The sequence below is a fragment of the Miniopterus natalensis genome, chromosome 3, assembly GCF_054644295.1.
Source record: "Miniopterus natalensis isolate mMinNat1 chromosome 3, mMinNat1.hap1, whole genome shotgun sequence".
Lineage (NCBI taxonomy): Eukaryota > Metazoa > Chordata > Mammalia > Chiroptera > Miniopteridae > Miniopterus > Miniopterus natalensis.
Genome location: NC_142083.1, coordinates 94,756,502 through 94,775,251, shown reverse-complemented (window position 1 = coordinate 94,775,251; position 18,750 = coordinate 94,756,502). Strand labels below are relative to the sequence as shown.

Below are 18,750 nucleotides of genomic sequence, written 5' to 3'. Positions count from 1 at the left end.
ATACGTCCTCTTCAAAAGAAAACGCCATCGAGCTGCAGCATCACAGCTACAAAAAACCCTTAGAGACAGTGGTTGCAGTAAAGACATCTATCAGTGGCCTCCACGATGACACATTAAAAAACAAACAGAACATTCTTCCAGCAGAAGGAACATGACTCCTGTGGAGACTTGGGTCTGTGCAGAGGAAAGCAGAGTGTCGAAAATGATGGATATGTGGATTAATACTAAATATCTGAAAAAGGTCTTTTAAATTTCTTCTAAAGATAATTGACTATTTATTTAAAAAGTTTGTGTATGACAGTTATGGTTGTTGAAAACAATGGCTGCAAAGATTATAATGGCAAGTGAAATATCCACATAGAATGCTGTCTGTGTAAGCTGTGATCATAGAGCTGGGCACTTTTGTGGCAGGAATCCTCACCACGGACTTTCTTAAAAACTGTCCTAGACATTTTTAAAGCCCCAGGAAGGTGGTGGCTGGCCTCAGTGTGTCCTGCGTCTCTTGCTGAGTGGCTCCAGGCTCAGCACTGGTGACAGCTGGCCTCGGTTGCAGTGTGGCCTTTCCCACACCCTTCGAACCCAACACAGGTAGCTATCAACCGCAGATCGCTTTGTAGTTCCTACCATGAGGCCCTGGGACAAGCACAGGCAACGTTGACATCGGCCAGCACCAGAGCCTCTTCCGCAAGAGGTCCCAGAATGAACACACTCAGTGGCTGGCTTCAGACCACACATGAGTCCTACAAATGGAATACCCAACGGATGGTCTTGGCAGGCACCAGAGTCCCACTGGGGCGAATCCCACTCTGAAGGGTCAATCTCCGCGTAGCAGCTCCTACACTGTGGTTGTGGTCAGTCCTCACAGCCAGTTAGCCTGAGAGTCAACCCCACCCACTGATGTGCCAATAGAAATCAAGGCTCAACTACAACAGGAGGGAGCACACAACCTACACAAGGGACACCTACTACCTAGAAAAAAACACAGGGAGGCAGTCAAAATGAAGAGACAAAGAAACATGTCCCACATCAAAGAAGAGGAGAAAACTTCAGAAGAAGGAGTATATGAAATGGAGGCAAGCAAATTACCAGATACAGAGTTCAAAGCAGTGATTAAGGGAACACTCAATGAATTTAGCGGAAGAAGAAATGATGCCAGGGAGACCTTCGACAAAGAGGAAACAAGAAATGGCACAGAAATCATAAAAAAGAACCAGTCAGAAATGAAGAACACGCTAGAAGGAATCAACAGCAGATTAGATGAAGCAAAAAACTGAATCAGTGATCCAGAAGACAAGGTAGCAGAAAACACCCAAATGAGAGCAAGGGATTGAAAACCTGTTTGAAGAAATAATGATGAAAACCTTCCCTAAGCTGGTCAAGGAAATAGACATGCAAGTCCAGGAAGCACAGCGAGTCCCAAACAAGATGAACCTAAAGAGGCCCACACCCAGACACATCATAATAAAAATGGCAAAGGTTAAAGACAAAGAGAGAATCTTAAAAGCAGCAAGGGAAAAGCAGTTGTATACCTACAAGGAAGTTCCCATAGGACTATCAGCTGATTTTTCAACAGACATAGGGTGGCTGAATGAGTAAGAAAACAAGATACATACACATGCTGTCTACTAGAGACCCATTTCTGATAGAAAGACACACAGACTGAAAGTAAAGAGATGGAAAAGGATATTTCATGCAAATGAAAACAAAAGCTGGGCATGGATCAGCAGTTGGGCATTGGCCTGGGATCCAGGAGGTTGCGGTTCGATTCCTGGTTGGGGCACATGCCCAGGTTGCAGGCTTGGCCTCCAGTCGGGGGCATGCAGGAGGCAGCCGATCAATGACTCTCTCATCACTGATGTTTCTATCTCTCTCTCTCCCTCTCCCTTCCTCTCTCTGAAATATATATATATAAATAAAATAATAAGCTGGGGTAGCAATACTTGTATCAGACAAAAGAGACTTTAAAACAAAGGCTATAATAGGAGACAAAGAAGGACATTACATAATGATAAAGAGATTAATCCAACAAGAGGATATAACCCTTGTAAACATTTATGTACCCAACATAGGAGCGCCTAAATATATAAGCAAATATTGAAGGACATAAAGGAGAGATTGCCAGTAATACAGGGATAGTAGGGACTTTAACACCCCATTGACATCAATGGATAGATCATCCAGACAGAAAATCAACAAGGAAACAGCAGCCTTAAGTGACACATTAGACCAGATGGATTTAATTGATATTTTAGAGTACTTCAAGCCCAAAGCAGCAGAACATACATTCTTTTCAAGTGCACATGAAACATTTTCCAGGACAGACCACATGTTAGGCCACAAGACAAGTCTCAATAAATTTTAAAAGACTGAAATCATATCAAGTATCTTCTCTGACCACAATGGTATGAAACTAGAAATCAATTTCTAGAAAACTGAAAACACACAAACACATGGAGGCTAAAAAAACATGCTATTAAACAATGAATGGGTTAACAATGAGGTTAAGAAAGAAAGAAAAAGATACCTTGAGACAAATAAAAATGAAAACACAATGACCCCAAATCTATGGCACACAGCAAAAGCAGGGAAATCACAGCATTACAGGCCTATCTCAAAAAACAAGAAAAATCTCAAATGCACACTCTAACTTTACAACTAAAGGAACTAGAAAAACAACAACAAAAAAAGCCCAAAGTGAGTTGAAGGAAGGAAATAATAAAGATCAGAGCAAATTATGAAATAGAGTCTAAAAAAGTACAAAAGTTTACTGAAACCAAGAGCTGGTTCTTTGAAAAGATAAAGAAAATAAAAAAAACCTTTAACAAGACTCAAGAAAAAAAGAGAGGACCCAAATAAATAAAATCAGAAATGAAAGAGGAGAAGTGACAACTGACACCACAGAAACACAAAGGATTATAAGAAAATACTACAGACAATTATATGCCAACAAATCTGGAAGAAATCAATAAATTCCTAGAAATATACAATCTTCCAAGACGAAAGTGAAAATCTGGACAGACTGACAACTACAAATGAAATTGAGCCATTAATTAAAAAACTCCCAACAAACAAAAGTCCTGGGCTGAATGGCTTCACAAGTGTATTTTACTGAACATTCAGAGGACTAATACCTATCCTTCTCAAACTAGTCCAAAAAATTCAAGAGGAGAGAAGGCTTCCAAGCTTATTTTATGAGACCAGACCAAATCAGCATTACCCTGATTTCAAAACAAGACAAAAGCATTACAAAGAAAGAAAATTATAAGCCAATATCCTTAATTAACACGTACGTAAAAATCCTCAACAAAATATGAGCGAACTGAATTCAGCAATACATTAAAAAGATCATATAACATGAACAAGTGGGATTTATTCCTGGGAGGCAAGGTTGGTTCAATATCCACAAATCAATTAATGTGATAAACCACATAAACAAAATGAATAAAAGTTGCATTATCCTATCAATAGATGCAGAAAAAGCATTTGACAAAATCCAGCATCCATTTACGATAAAAATTCTCAGTAAAGTGAGAATAGTGGGGTCATACCTCAATAAAATAAGGGCCGTGTATGACAAATCCACAGCTAACATCATACTCAACGGGGAAAAACTGAAAGCATTCCCCTTAAGATCAGGAGTGAGACAGGAATGTCCACTCTCACCACTCTTATTCAACATAGTACTGGAGTCCCAGCCACAGGAATCCGACAAGAAGGCGGAACCCAAATTGGAAAGGAGGAAGTAAAACTGTCATTATTTGCAGATGACATAATATTGTATATGAAGAACCCTAAAGACTCCACCAAAAAACCTACTAGAACTGATAAATGAATTCAGCAAACTAGTAGGATACAAAATTAATATTCAGAAATCCTTTGCATTTTTATTTTTAAATTTTTTTGGTTAATCTTCATCTGAGGATATTTTTTCTATTGATTTTTTTAGAGAGAGTAGAATGGGGGGTGGGGGTGGAGGCACACATACTGATTGGTTGCCTCCCGCACAGTGCCCTGACTGGGGCCAGGGATTGAGACTGCAACCAAGGTACATGCCCCGGCCAGAATCGAACCTGGGACCCTTCAGACTGTGGGCTGATGCTCTAATCACTGAGCAAAACTGGCCAGAGTTGGGTTGCATTTTTATGCTCCAATAGCAAACTATCAGAAAGAGAAACTAAGAAAACAATACCAATTGCATCAACAAAGTTCCAGGAATAAATCTGAACAAGGAGGTAAGACCTCTACTTGAAAAATTATAAGACACTGAAGAAAGAAAATAAAGAAGATACAAATAAATGGAAGCATGTATCATGCTCATGCATAGGAAGAATTAACATCGTTAAAATGGCCATACTACCCAAAGCAATCTGTAGATTCAGTGCAATCCCTATCAAAATGCCAATGGCATTTTAACAGAACTAGACAAATAATCCAATAATTTATATGGAACAAGAGACACAAGAACAAAGTTGGAGGCATAATGTTACCTAATATCAAACTATGCTACAAAGCTATATAATTAGCAAAACGGCATGGTACTGGCATAACTCCCCCCCCCCACACACACACAAATCAATGGAACAGAATAGAGAGCCCAGAAATAAACCCACACATATATGGTTAATTACTCTATGACAAAGGAGGCAAGAATATACAATGGGTAAAGACAGCCTCTTCAAGAAATAGTGTTGTGAAAACCGAACAGATACATGGAAAAAAATAAAACTAGACCTCTTTCTTACACAATATGCAAGAATGAACTCAGAATGAATTAAAGACTTAAGTGTAAGACCTGAAACCATAAAACTCCTAGAAGAAAGCTTAGGCAGTAAACTTTGACATTGCTCTTAGTAATTTTTTTTTTTTTACATATCTCCTAGGGGAAGGGAAACAAACAAACAAATAAAAGAGACTACATCAAACTAAAAAGTTTTGCAAAGCAAAGGAAACCATCAACAAAATGAAAACACAATCCACCAAATGGGAGAAGATACTGGCCAATGATACTTCTGATAAGGAGTTAATATCCAAAATTTATAAAGAATTCACCCAACTTAACACCCAAAAACCAAATAATCCAATTAAAAAATGGGAAGAGGATGCAAACGGACATTTCCCCAAAGAGGACATACAGATGGCCAACAGCCAAATGAGAAGATGCTCAGTGTCACTAATCATCAGAGAAATGCAAATTAAGACCACAGTGAGATATCACCTCACACCTGTCAGAAAGGCTGCCATCAATAAATCAACAACAGTTTTGATGAGGATTTGGAGAAAAGGAAACCCTCATACACTTGGTGGGATTATAAACTGGTGCAGCCACTGTGGAAAACAGTATGGAGGTTCCTCAATAAATTGAAAAGAGCTACCTTATGACCGAGCAATTCCGTTTCTGGGTATACAAAGAAATCTAAAATACTAATTCAAAAAGATATACAAATCCTATGTTCATTGCAGGATTATTTACAATAGCCAAGATATAGAAGCAACCTACGTGGTCCATCAATAGATGAGTGGATAAAGATGTGGTCCATATATACAATGGAATATTACTTGGTCATAGAAAACAATGAAATTGCCTGGCTGGTGTGGCTCAGTGGTTGAGCACTGACCTAGGAACCAAGAGGTCATGGTTCGAGGTCAGAGCACATGCACGGGTTGTAGGCTCGATCCCCAGTAGGGGGCATGCAGGAGGCAGATGACTGATGATGTTTCTCTCTCATCGATGTTTCTATCTCACATCCCTCTCCCTTCCTCTCCCCCTAAAAATCAATAAAACCATATTAAAATAAAAAAGAATGAAACCTTACCATTTACATCAACATTGATAGACATAGAGGATATTATGCTAAGTGAAATGAGCTAACCAGAAAAGACAAACACTGTACGGTTTTACTACATGTGGAATCTAAAAAACCCCAAAACAAATGAAAAAACAAGAGAAACAGACTCACAGATACAGAAAACAAGCTGGTAGTTGCCAGATGGGAGGGGTTGGGGGACTGGATGAAAAAGGTGAAGGGATTAAGATGTAAAAACTGGTAGTTACAGAATAGTTGCCAGGGTGTGAAGTACAGCTTGGGGACTATAGTCAGTAATGCTGTATGGCGCCAGGCGGGTATTAGACTTATTGGGGAAGCGCTTCATAAATTATATAAATGTCTAACCATCATGCCGTTCACCTGAAGCTAACACAGGACAATACTGAGTGTCACCTGTAATAGGAAAATTCCATGGGACTATCAGTGGGCACATGATGGGTTGCCTTCCCTTTTTATTTTCCAAATCAGTTATTTTCCATTTAAAACAAGAAAAAGTGCCACCAGGGGGACTCTTGGTGCTTCTAGGGGTCCACTGTCCACTTCAGACATGTGAGGGCCACACGCCAGTGGTATGAACAATCAGCCCTGAGATGTCACCAGGGCTCCTGCAATTGGTGATGCTACAGAGGCTCCAGGGGGCTTTCCCCGGCTTTGATTTGGGACCCTGTCATCTTGCTAGCTGTAATCTGAGCCTTCCTGGGGACAGACAACCCAGGCTATCCCTGACGATCCACAATTCCACCTGCCCATCGTAAATAAGCTGGTTTGGTGGTGGCCAATACTGGGCAGACTTGACCAGGGCCCTCAGTGAGCAACAGACCCCCAGGGGAGGGGGTACAGCTGCCCAGCACAGGCAGGGATGGGACCCGCCTGGGGTCTTCTTCAACTTTTGAAAAAGAGTTGGAAAAAACAACCAGCCATCCCCCAGCCCCACATAAGCACCAGAGAGAGTTCCACATCCCTGCAGCCCTGGTGTTTCCAGCCTGGCCCTGCCTGACGCTGTGGTAGACACAAGCCTGGGCCACTCAAGCGACACAGCACAGCTGGGCCACAGGAGTGAAGACACAGCACAGCCAAGCCGGGACACCTCCTGGGAGTCAAGCCTTCTTCCTGAGGTTCCGGGTGGCATTGCTGTCCATTCAGCACTGTTATTTTGTGAATAGGAGCTTTGAATGCACACAGTGACCCCAGTCCTGCTTCCTGAAGAGGTCATGTTAGCCCAGCCTCAGCCCTCTGCCTGGTGGCCTGGCAGCTCTGGGTATAGACCTGGGTACAGGAGCCACGTGGGGCCAGCCCCAGAGAGGGTCATCTCTCTGTGCAGCTGCAAGAGCAGTAGCCACACCTGATGCCTGGTCCACATGGCCATGATCCAGAATGTTCTGGTGCAACAAAATTCTCAAGGCCTGACAGTTTTATCTGGGTGAGAACTCAGGAGCGCACTTCGAAATGCATGGCCACATGGCCCTAAGTGACCTCTGAGCAATGCCTGGCCCTCCTGGTTCCTGTCTTAGTGGGTCTGGGTGGGGCAGCCCCAGCACACGCATATTTCCAAAGAACCCCCCGGGTCATTCTAATGTGAGCCCAGCTGGGTGGCCCTGACCTAGAGAACTAGGGTTCAACAATTTGGGGGTGAAACCCTGTTTCTAACAGAGCAGCAGAAACCATGGGGACATCACTCGGCTGTGCTCAGTGTCCCCACCTGGCCCATTTCCCTTTATCTGCCCCAACTATCTGGATGGCCATGTTTTTAATAAGAAAAATGGAGTCTGGCGTCATGTGTGTGGCCCCTGTGCGCTGAGGGGGTCGATGATCTTTCTTGGCAACGCTGCAGTGTTTCCTTCAAGGGAAATGAATGGATCACACCATCCATCTGTGTTTACTCCGGCAGGAGGAGCCTTAATTGCACCCTCAGTGCACCATGCAGCTGGCGGGAGACCCGATGGGTCAGTGGCCCAAGACCGGTGCTGGGGTGGCTGGAGCTGGACAGTGGGCAGGAAGATGAGTGGTGAGCGCTGGAATCTTGGGCCCAGGAGATGCTGTAGCAGATGTTCTAGGATGACACAACCCGACCCTGCGGAGGGAGGGCGGGGCTTCTGGAACTCTCTGCTGGGCTCTCCACTTGGACGGCCTTGCAGAGTACACATGTGTGCTCTGTGCTCGTAGGAGACTTTCTGCAGCAGAAGTCCAGAGGCCGGTATCCTATGGCCCCAGTGTGGACAAGGAACTCAGGGCCAGTAGAGGCAGCTCTCTGTACCCACAGCCATCGGGATGGCCCCTGAGAGATGTCCCAGGACTCTGGCCAGTCACAGAGATTAGGATTTGGTGGGAGGTGAAGGGAAATCTGGTCTGGGATCCAGGGTGAGTCTGCACTGACCAGGAGCCCGATGCCCGGCGAATGCCCGCCCTGTGCTAGGATGGGATGTCTGCCCAGCCCCACGGTGGAGGCTGATGACCACCCCCTCCTGGGTCTCCCCCTCAGGCTTGTGGCTGGGCATCAGAGCGGGGTCTGAGGTTGGGGTGGTATGCCTCTCCTAGTAGACAATGGCCTTGCAGAATCCTCTGGAACAGCTGTGTAAACTCAGCGTGGGAGGAGGTGAGGTGTTCACATCCTCAATCCTCTCCCAAGGGAATGAACGGAAACAAATAGAACCAGACACACCTCTTGGGGTCTCAGGCAGAGACAGGAGCTTGGTCCCTGGCAGGGTACCTTGTAAACCCATGTGGTGCACCTAACACGGGCCACTTCCCAAAGTGAGTGACACGCCCAGCGCACTGCAGCAACCCCATGAAGAGCTGAACACCTGCAATGAGCCTGTGCCCTGTGGCCCCCAAACCTGAGACCCCACACTGTCTGTGAGGGGGCCGGACACGTCACAGCTGGGCCAGCTGGCCATTCATCCTCTCTGCTCTGGACACCTGAGGCCTGACTCCTGAGGGGGCAACAGACCAGGCCTGGGAGAAGAGCCACCGCTCTGGGGTTCTCCTGCCTTGTCCTGGCATGGTGTGGGGCTGGAGAGGACAACATGGGGGACATGCCTGACCAGGGGCTTCCAAGGCCTTCAGGGGGTAGAAGGCAAATATGTGGGCTGGCCTTCTGGAATAATGTCAGCAAGGCCCTTCCCTGCCCAGTGCTTCTGTGCCACCACTGTCTACCACTGTCCAGCAGGGCAGCAGACCCCAGAACTGGGTCAAGACCTACCCATTTGGCCTGAGGCTGCTGGGAGTCATTTATACCTGTTCCCTGAGGCTGCCACTCATCCCCCGTCCCTGCCTCCATGTCAGGTGCCCCTGCTGGGCCAGGATTCAGACTTCCTGCCACGCCAGGTTCAGAGAGCTGGACCTGGCGCACCATGAGATTCGAGCCAAGTGCACTGTGAACAAACAAGGGCAATTCGAGGCCACTGGTTCAATGGTCAATGTAAAGATCTTCCCAGATAGGATTTTCCACATGCACTAGTAACCAAACTTCGTTCAATGGCTTTTTTAGGTAATATGACAGCTTGCTTTTCATTAGTGCTTGTCAAAGCTGGCTTTGGATTACTCGAGCAGAAAGCCAGTTAGAGTAGCCCGAGGGATGCCTGAAGGGTCCCCACAGGCCCAGTGGAGTTTATAGCCCTGAGAGGGTCCCCCTGATTCAACATTTATAAAAGCAGCAAAAGCAATGACTAATTAATGCCCTGCAGCCCCAACAGTGGGTCTCGGTCACCAGGTGGCCATGAAGTCAGAGCAGTCCTCGTTCCTCCCGAGGCTGTGTGCTGGGCGGGGCCCTCTGAGCTGCCTCGGGAGCTGGCCCTATGTTCTCCATCGGGAGGGGAAGGCGGGAGCCACTGGCTGGGCATCCTCAGACAGCAGGGGAAGGTCCAGCATGAGGTGGCGCCCATGCTGCTGGATACTCAGGCCTCTACCTGGAGCCTCCTCCCACTGGCTTGAGACCGCAGAGCATGGGGCCTAACGGTGTGTGCAGTGGGCACGGTGCAGAACGCCCTGGCTGCTGGCCAGGGCCACTCGCCAGCCAAGGCTCTGTATTTAGCCAGCTCTGGATAGTTTATGGATAAACTGTGGTGCATCTAGACAATGGAATACCACTCAGCAATGAAAAGAAATGAGTGCTCCAGCCACGAAAAGACAAGAGGCACCTCAAATGCATATTACTACGTAAAGAAGCCAGCCTGAAAGGCTACATTGTGGGTGATTCTACTACATGGCACTCTGGAAAAGGCAAAACGATGGAGACGGTAAACAGATCAGTGGTTTCCAGGGGCTGGGGGGCAGGGAAGGACTGAATCTAGAGCACAGAGGGCTTTTAGGGCAGTGACACTACTCTGTATGATACTACAGTGGTGGACACATGACACTGTACATCTGTCCAAACCCACAGAAAGTACAACACCCAGAGTGACCTGTAGTGTAAACTATGAATTTCAGTTAACAATGAACTATCAATGTTGGCTCATCAATTATAACCAATGTTCATGATGGGGAAACTGTGCAAGGGGGACAGGGGGATAAGGGAATCCTCTATACTCTCTGCTCAGTTTTCTATATATCTAAAACTGTTCTAAAAACAGTCTATTAATTAAAAAACAAAAAATAGAGCTAAAATATGGGGGCAGTGAAAGCAGGTGAGCAGGCAGGGCAGAGACAGTAAAACATTCTAAGGCTTTAGGGCCTTCACAGTGGCAAGGACGGGTTAAATTTAGACTTTCAGTTAGTTAACTACACATGTACTCACTTGGAAGAAATAGAGTGTATAACTTATTACTTGGAGAGGAAGATAATGGAATGAGAAAAACCTCTGAAGAAAGCTAAAGGGACAAAAAGAAAACAAAGACGTGCAAAGAAACTCCGACACCAGTCGCGATGTGTGGACTTATTACGTAAGAGAACGGACGTCAGCCTCAGTTTGAGAAGAATCCTGCTCTGCTAGGAGCCACACTGGAGAGACGGACACAGGCTGAAAAGGGGTCACAAACCCAGACTTTGCAAATATGAGAATATTATGACTTTTTTTTTAGCTAATAAATTTGAAAACATGAAATGGACAAATTCTCACAAAAATGTTTGCCACTAAAGCTGCCTTCGGGAGAAATGGAAACCCTGTGTGTCCGACAGCCACCAAAGGCATTAATCAGTGGTCACAGAGACCCCTGGAGACCAGGGGCTCATACAGGAACGCTGCCTCTGTCCCCATGAACTCAGAGAAGGGGGCCAGCCCTCGATGAGCTCCACAGCGACAGCAAAGCCAGAGCAGAACCAGGGAAGGCCAGTACAAGATGGAAAATTACAGACCAGTCTCATTCACTGACAACCATGCAAAATCCAAAGCTGAATGTTAGCAAATCATACCCAGTAACATATTGATATACACAGCACGACCAAGTTGAGTTTATCTTAGGAACGTAAAATTGGTTCAACATTAGCAGTATTGATGCAATTCACCTTATTTACAGATTAAAAACTGGTGGACAAAAACCCATTTGTTAAAATTCAACATTCATTCATGACTAAAAATATCCCAAACAAAACTCATAAAACAAAACTTCCTAGTAAACTGGAAATAGAAGACGACTTGGTAAAGGCAGCCACAAAAACCAACCAACCGAACCACCTATAGTCACATCTCACTAGGCCAGGGAGCATCTCCTTTGGAATCGGGGGAGCCCAGTCCTGCCGCCTGTTGCACCTGCAACCTGACACCGCAGACGAGGGAGAGACAGGAGCATGACCAGTGAAGTCACAGCATGTAGGTGACTCAATAAAAACAAACACACGCATGCCCTGGCCGGTTTGGCTTAGCGGTTAGAGTGTAGGCCCATGGACTGAAGGGTCCTGGGTTCGATTCCAGCCAAGGGCATGTACCTCGGTTGCAGGCTCGATCCCCATCCCTGGTCAGGGTGAGTGCGGGAGGCAACCAATTGATGTGTCTCTCTCACATCGATGTTTCTCTCTCTCTGTCCCTTCCACTCTCTCTGGAAAGCAATGGAAAAAATATCCTCAGGTGAAGATTAAAAACAAACAAAAAAAGCAGGACACAGAAATTTAAAATCCTAACAGTGTTTTCCCTGGGCACTGACAAGCGATGCCCACATTCCCCGGGCTCCGCAGTGACTCACCTGGAAGAAGATCTGTAGGGCGCCGTGGAGGACGCACATCCGCCGTCCGAGGAAGATGAAGAACGGCACCACGAGCTCCAGGAAGTGGTTGCTGAGCGTCTCGAAGCGGTGGACCCACCACGGGGAATGGTGCAGAAAGTAGGCCATGGGGTTGGGCACCGGCTGTGTCTGTGGGGCAGGAGGAGGCCTGTGAGCCGCGCCCGAAGCCCACCCCCGGGGGCCCAGCCTGCCTACGCTGCCTGTGTGGTGCCCACCGGCCGGTGGAGGATGGCACGGGGGCTTTTGGGGGAAGGTAGTGTCTGGGACTGTCCTGCTTGGGAAAGACATGGGGGAGGCTGGTGCCACGGCAGCTCACACGCTACCAAGACCCGAATCACCAGGATAGGGGCGATGGGAGCATGCATCTAGGCCTTCTTGGGGTGCACATCAGAGGCACCCTCCCTGCCTGGTTTCCGGTAATTCTGACATGGACCCATTCAGGGGCCCCGAAGGCCCTGCTTACATGGGGGCTCCGATGCTGAGGGAAAGCCTGTGGGGAGAGCCCTGCGCAGCACTGGGCACTGGAGAGCCCTGTGCGAGGACAGGGTGCTGGTGGAGGGGGCGGAACTGTGGGAGCCTGTCTCAGGTGAATGCTCGCGTGGGGTTGGTTTCTGCTTGAAGGGCAATGAAGGCTGGGGGAGCAGGGTCCCGGCCCCGAGTGTGTGTGCTCCTGGGAACACGTGTTTGAAGCAGGTGGGCGCAATGCTACCCAGGAGGCCCGAGTGTTGACTCAGCCGTGGCGTTGGCCGCCCCAGGGCCCACCAAGACAGGCTCTGTACCTTTGACCACAAAGCCCTGTGCTCCCCCAGCCCCCATCTGTAGCTAAGCTGGAAGTAGGCCATGCAGAAGGCCACATGGCCATCAACGCTCAGAGGAGCCAACTGTGCCAACACTGTGTGGCGCTGGGTACGTTCCTACCCACGATGGCCTGGACACGCCTTGAACTGGGCTCACTGCCCCGTCAGAGAGGACCCAGTGTGACATTCTGCCATCAGTGAAGGGCATGGGTCTCACTGTACACAGGGGACACCAGGCATTGGTGGCTCCAGACCCAGGAGGACCTGCTGTACCACCTCTAACATGAACTGGCTCCCTTTCCCATCTTCGGAGAGTACGAAGATTCGTGAAGGGTGCGGAGGTCCACTGTGCCCACCTCCCTCCCCTCCCCCAGGCCAAGCTTCCAAACACACACGCACCCTTCTCGCTCCTGGGGACTTTGTCCTCCGTGCACCCCCACACCCCCACACAGAGGCCGCCGTGTGGGTGATGACAGCCACCGTCAGGGAAAGGCTGGGACAAACAGACAATTGGGTAGTAGCTGTTGTGCCAGCATGGCTCCAGTTTTGAAACTTAAAGATGTTTCTGATAATATTAAATGGACTTGACCTTGTCACAGATGGTTTAGATCCCAGAGGAAGGAAGCGCCTCCTGCAGCTGCCACTGGAGTGCTGACCCCAGCCCCTTGTGACCTGCTCCTCTCAGGCCCCTCAGCATTGGCTGTGGTTGCAGCCTGGCTCTTACCTCTGCCCTGGGCATGCTTCCTCTCATATTTGCTGTGGACACAAGGAAGTCCCTGTCCTGCTGGTCTCCTACTGTGCGATGGGCACAGGGAGGTGACTACTGAGTATGAGGAGACACTGGTCAAAGAGCAAGAGCCTGTGTGCCCTGAAGAGTGTGGGCCTTCTCACCTGACACTCAGGGTGGCGGGAATGAATGAGAGGCAGAGGTAGGAAGTCATGAAAATGGTGGCGCCCCAAGCTGACTGGCCACCCTGCAGCTCAGAGGCAGGACAGTAGCTGTGGGAGGGTCGCTGTCCCATCTGGGAAAGTGTTTTCCTGCTAACTTTTCACTTGGATGCGATTTCTGACTTACAGAGAAGTTACAAGAATAGTAAAGAAAATCCCCGAGCCCCCGAATGCTTCCGTTCTGCCACCCCCGTCCTCCTCTTGCCACAGGTGTGTCCTCTGCACCACCTGGGAGTCAGCTGAACGTGCGCCTGGCACCCTGAGGACGGCAGCGGGAACCTCCCCAGAGAAGGGCGCTCTCCTCTGCGCAGCGCCCATCACGACTCGGGACTTAGGAGTGTGCTGCTGTCTGTCAGCTGTGCGTCTTACTCCTCCAGTTGCCTGAATATGTCACTTAAACAAAATCACGCTTTGCCGATTCCTGCCGGAGTCAATCGTTCCGGTGGCATTTGAACAGTGAGTTCTGCATGGCTTCTGCACGGCGGTCCACTGCAAGGAGCAGCTGTCCCACCTCTCTGTGCATTTACTGGTGCCAGTGTGGACAGTGGGTTATTTTATTCTGTGGGTTACAGTCATGTGTGTTGATGGTCCATACCACTTTCTGAGCATTTTCCTACTTTCTGGCACTAAACATGCTCCGGGGTCACCTGAACCCCTCCTTGCCCACCCCTGGGCACAGCTGTCCCTCCCAGGAGCTGGGTCCTTCTGATTGAGGCTGGACTCAGCCTGGCCAGGCATCATTATCTCTGGGGTGCTCAGCAGGCAGAGCTGGGAACCAGACATGTGACTACGTCTCATCTGACCCTGCATCCACACCAACCTAGCTCACCAATCTCTGCATTTAACTGTACTCTGAGTGGGTTTCTGCAGCTCTGGGGGGTGAGCAGCAGGCCTCTCCCAGCCTTTGCCCCAGGGGCTCCCAGAAACTAGAGCCTGTCCCCACTTGTGCATGGGGAGGGAGAGTAAGATGGGGGGGTAAGATGGAGAAGCATGCCCTTCTGGGGGGGGGGGGGGCACAGGGGTAGAGGGCAAGTGGGACTATCGGGCATTTCTGCTCACAGGCCTGCGCTTCCTGACCACGGATTTGCCACATGCCAGGTACTGCCTGAGCAGAGAGAAACCCCTATGGTCCTAAAGTTGCAGATATTCTGGTGGTTAACAGTAATTTCACTCAAAACCAGAAAAAGCCATCAAAATTAGTTCCAAATGTTTCAGCTTTTAAAAAAAACCCAAAAAAGCAGAGCTCTCTGGATACAGTATGTGTGGACACAGTGTGTACACACGTGTGCATGTGCAAGCCCACCCCAAGGCGCCCGTGGCCCCTGGACAGGAATGTGTACCGGGCACCCAGCACCTGGGCTGGAGCTGTGTCGATGAGGCCAGAGCGGCCAGGAGGTGGGTTTGCAGGCTCGGGGCAGGCATTGCCTTCAAGAGCCCATCCGGAGAGGGGACCCTGTTACCTAGGCTTGTTCTCTACTGGCAGCACCAGGAAGAAGGCCCAAACCAGCACATGGTGACAGAACCACTACTCCTTGTTCCCCCCAAGTCAGGATGAGCCCCTCGGCCCAATTTCAGAAAGTGGCTTGGCGACGAACCAACTCTCGGTAGCACATGCAGGAAAGGGCAGCAGGCCACTTGGCTCTGGTTTTTGCAGAGGGACAGTGGATCCTGCACACTTCTTTGTTGGTAAAAGGCCCTGCTTTTACCAACAGTCGGATCTAGCCAGGGAAAGTGAGTTTTGACAAGATGGCCGTGTCCTGCCCGTGGTGAATAGGAGCCCCTTGCCCATTCTGGCTGCCCCCAGGGGCTCCTGTCATCAACACAGCCTCCTCCACTCACAGCCACCAGACATAGAAAGAAGGCAGAGGCCTAGGGCCTTCCACACCCCTACCCCACTCCATAAGCGAAGGAGGGCGTCGTTAAAGCAGGCAGGATGGTATGACAATGTATCCATGGCTACCTTAGCATCATCACTGGCTCCAGGCTGAGCTGGCCCTGACCCACTTATCTGGGTGGCGTAGACACGCTGAGTTCCACCCGTGGAGATGTGGCCAACCAGGTCTCCAGCAGCACAGATGTGGGTCTGAGGACCTTCTCTTCTCACCCCCAGGGCCCTTGTTGAAAAGGGCACCATGCGCCCAGGCTAGAGACACCGGGTTTTATAAATCCAGTTCATGGCCTGAGTGCAGGGACTTTGCTGGCTTGGAGTTTGCAGCCACACAACAAGGATGTGGGGCACCTGGGGCTGAGAGTGGCTCCAGCTGCCAGCCAGCTCGGAAACACAGGCTCTGAGCAGAAATATCCCTGACAATCCTGTTTGTCCCTCCCAGTCTCGGAGTCACCCACAGGGACAGCCATGGGCACGTTAGGGCCTGGGTGTCGTGCGGCTCAATCTTGCGCCCAGAGGTGGGGGGCCGGATGTGCACAAGGCCCACCTGCCCATGCTGCCTTTGGGCCCCGTTTTGTCTTTCCTGAAGTTTCTGCTATGCCCAGCGCCCCAACCCCAGCACCCAGGGGTAGCTGATACTCCGGTGAGCTGGAAGGCAAAGGCCCTCTCCGGGAGGCACTGGGCACACAGGCAGGGCTCCCGGGACACCACCTCCCTGTTCACTGTCACCTCGCCCTGACTGCCCTGGATGGCTGGGCCCGTGTCCCTCGCCTTTCAGAGCAGGCTGTCCAAGGTGGACCGATGAGCAAAAAGGACTCTGCACCAGCTGTGCAGAGAGGCCTGCGGAGCCTTATTTGAAACGCCCGCGTGGGGAGGACCTGCACTGGGCTCCTCACTCTCAGCTCCCAGCGAGCGAACAAAGGAGAGAAGCATCCCAGGGGGGGGACAAGCCGACGGCCCGGGAGAGAACGTGCTGCTGCGACCTCCAGAGCAGTCAGGGCTGAGCATCCCGAAGCATGGTCCCTTCTCCAGCGGCGTGGGGCCTCTGTCCGGGGGGGTTTCTCAGGAGCCTGTGTGGAAATTCCACGTGCGCCTCCCCGAGGGGCAGCCCCTGCTACTTGTACGGCGCGCACGAAAATGAGAAAAATAAACAGTTCGCTTGTCGCTTGCTCAGAGCCGGGGAAGGAAGCCAGACCCCGCACTGAGTGATGCTGGAGGGGAGGCGCCTGCACATTCCCCGTCTTTGGAAGGAACAGCAGCAGAGAGGTGGGGTGCTGGTGGCAGAGATCAGATCTAATGACATCCCCTAAGTGTTTCCAAAAGAAAGAAACAGCCTGGGCCCCAAAAGAGTAAATCACCAAGCGGTGCCCACGACCCAGCAAACAGAACCTGCTGTGGGCTGCACGGCCGCTGCTGTTCTCACAGCCACCATGGCCACCTCCGGGCAGCGCTCCTTACTTTCCACTAAGGTTCAATGGCCCAACCTGTCCCTCAGGAGCAGGGCACCTGGGGCAGAGCCACCCAGTCGGGGCTTCAGTGCTTTTCATTTCCTGAACATAAATGCATGTTTCTGTGGTTGCCCCAGACCTGTAGGAATCGCATCGCAGGGATGGGGGATGTTTCCCAGGCTGTGTGAGTCATTTTATGTCCCCATTGAAGCCTCAGCAGCCTCTGGGAGCCTGGACAGAGGACTTGAATGCTAGCTAAGGTGGCACCCCAGGTTTGATCAGGGTAAGGACATGACCCACATCTAAGGAGCTGGGACAGCTGCTGCAAGTTCATGCTACCTCAGATTTATGTGACGTTTCTCAGCTCCCACAGGTGAGGTGCTGTGAAGGAGAGAACATGCTCAATGGAAACACCGAGCCAGTGGCACATGGGCACAGTGGGGGGCTGGAAGGCCAGTTGCTCCCCACTCCAGGGGAGGTATGGAGCGATACTGCAGGTGGGAGCCCCAAGGCGGGCCCTGCGCCCTCAGCCACGCGGGGCTTCACGGCACCATGTAAATGAGAACAAATGCGGTGATTGTGACATTAGCAGTCCCTGACAACATGGAATTCCTTGAAAGGAAGGCTCTATTTTCTGAGGGCCCCGCTCCCTAAGGAGCACCAAGCTTCGGCTCCTTGTGTGGATTTATGACCTGCCAGGAGGCGGGTGTGTGCGGGTGGGGCCTGCTCTGTGCGTTGACCCCTAAAGACACTTGGCCCTGCTGGTCTGGGCCGCCCCACTGGGAGGGTCTCAAGGCCTCCCTTCTCCTGCAAGCCCAGGACAGTTTTATTTCTGTTTGCACTGAGCTGGAAAAAAACACCATGTCGTAAAATTTGGTTGTAAACCGTGGAAGTGGCGACTGGAGCATCACACCCCATAAAGCATGGGAAGGAGTGCCCAGCGCCGCCTGCGACGCGCTCACTTACAGGGAGGGCCATGTGTCCCGAGCACAGCCCAGCCCAGGCGCAACAGCCCAGACCCTTGCAGCATTTTACAAGAGGGTCCCTTAAAGAGAGACAGTTCTAAATTATGAAAACATGATGAAAATATGAAGAGTGATGAAAACTGTTCAGGGATTTAGAAGGTAACAAATCTTTCGGGAACAATGTCACTTCCTGTTGGGGGACAAGTGCTCTCCCCTGACACCCGCCCCCGGCCCTCAGTGAGGAGTCCAAGAAGAACAGAAATGTTTTTTTTCCAGCCAGTTTCCCATTTTAGGGACTATAAATTATGTGTCTGGGGTTTTAATGAGAAAGGGAACACACGTGATTCTTGTCTGAAGAATGAATTTCTTAAACTCTCAAGCTCCAACTTGTTCCCTTTTAACAGAAAACCCTGTGGGTTGTACTCCCTCCCCACTGATCCAGGACCCCTGTCCCTCGAAGACCGAAGAGCCGGGAGGTGAGTTTGCGGGGTGCGCCCTCGGATACTGTGGGTGTTGATGTGTGTCCTGAGGACATGGGGGTGTCTGTGTGTTGGTGGCTCCCCGATGGGAGGGGAAGGGGACATACCATGTACCTTGTCAAGTGAGGATCTTAGGATAAAAGGGTAAGATCTACTATGGGTTGTCACATGCAGCTGGTAGCTGACCCTGATGTTGGGGCCGAAGGTCCCTCCCACAAGGCACAGCTGATGTGCTGGGGTGGCCCCTT

At 49.9% G+C, this 18,750-nt stretch overlaps 1 protein-coding gene across 1 annotated transcript in view; it reads right to left on the bottom strand.

Annotated features, from left to right (window-relative positions):
* Positions 1–18,750, bottom strand: part of LMF1 (lipase maturation factor 1) — a 103,610-nt gene that overhangs the window by 10,887 nt on the left and 73,973 nt on the right. The window contains exon 5 of the mRNA XM_087815746.1: positions 11,939–12,106. Coding sequence (XP_087671872.1) covers positions 11,939–12,106 — 168 coding nt within the window. The remainder of the gene's footprint in view (positions 1–11,938; positions 12,107–18,750) is intronic.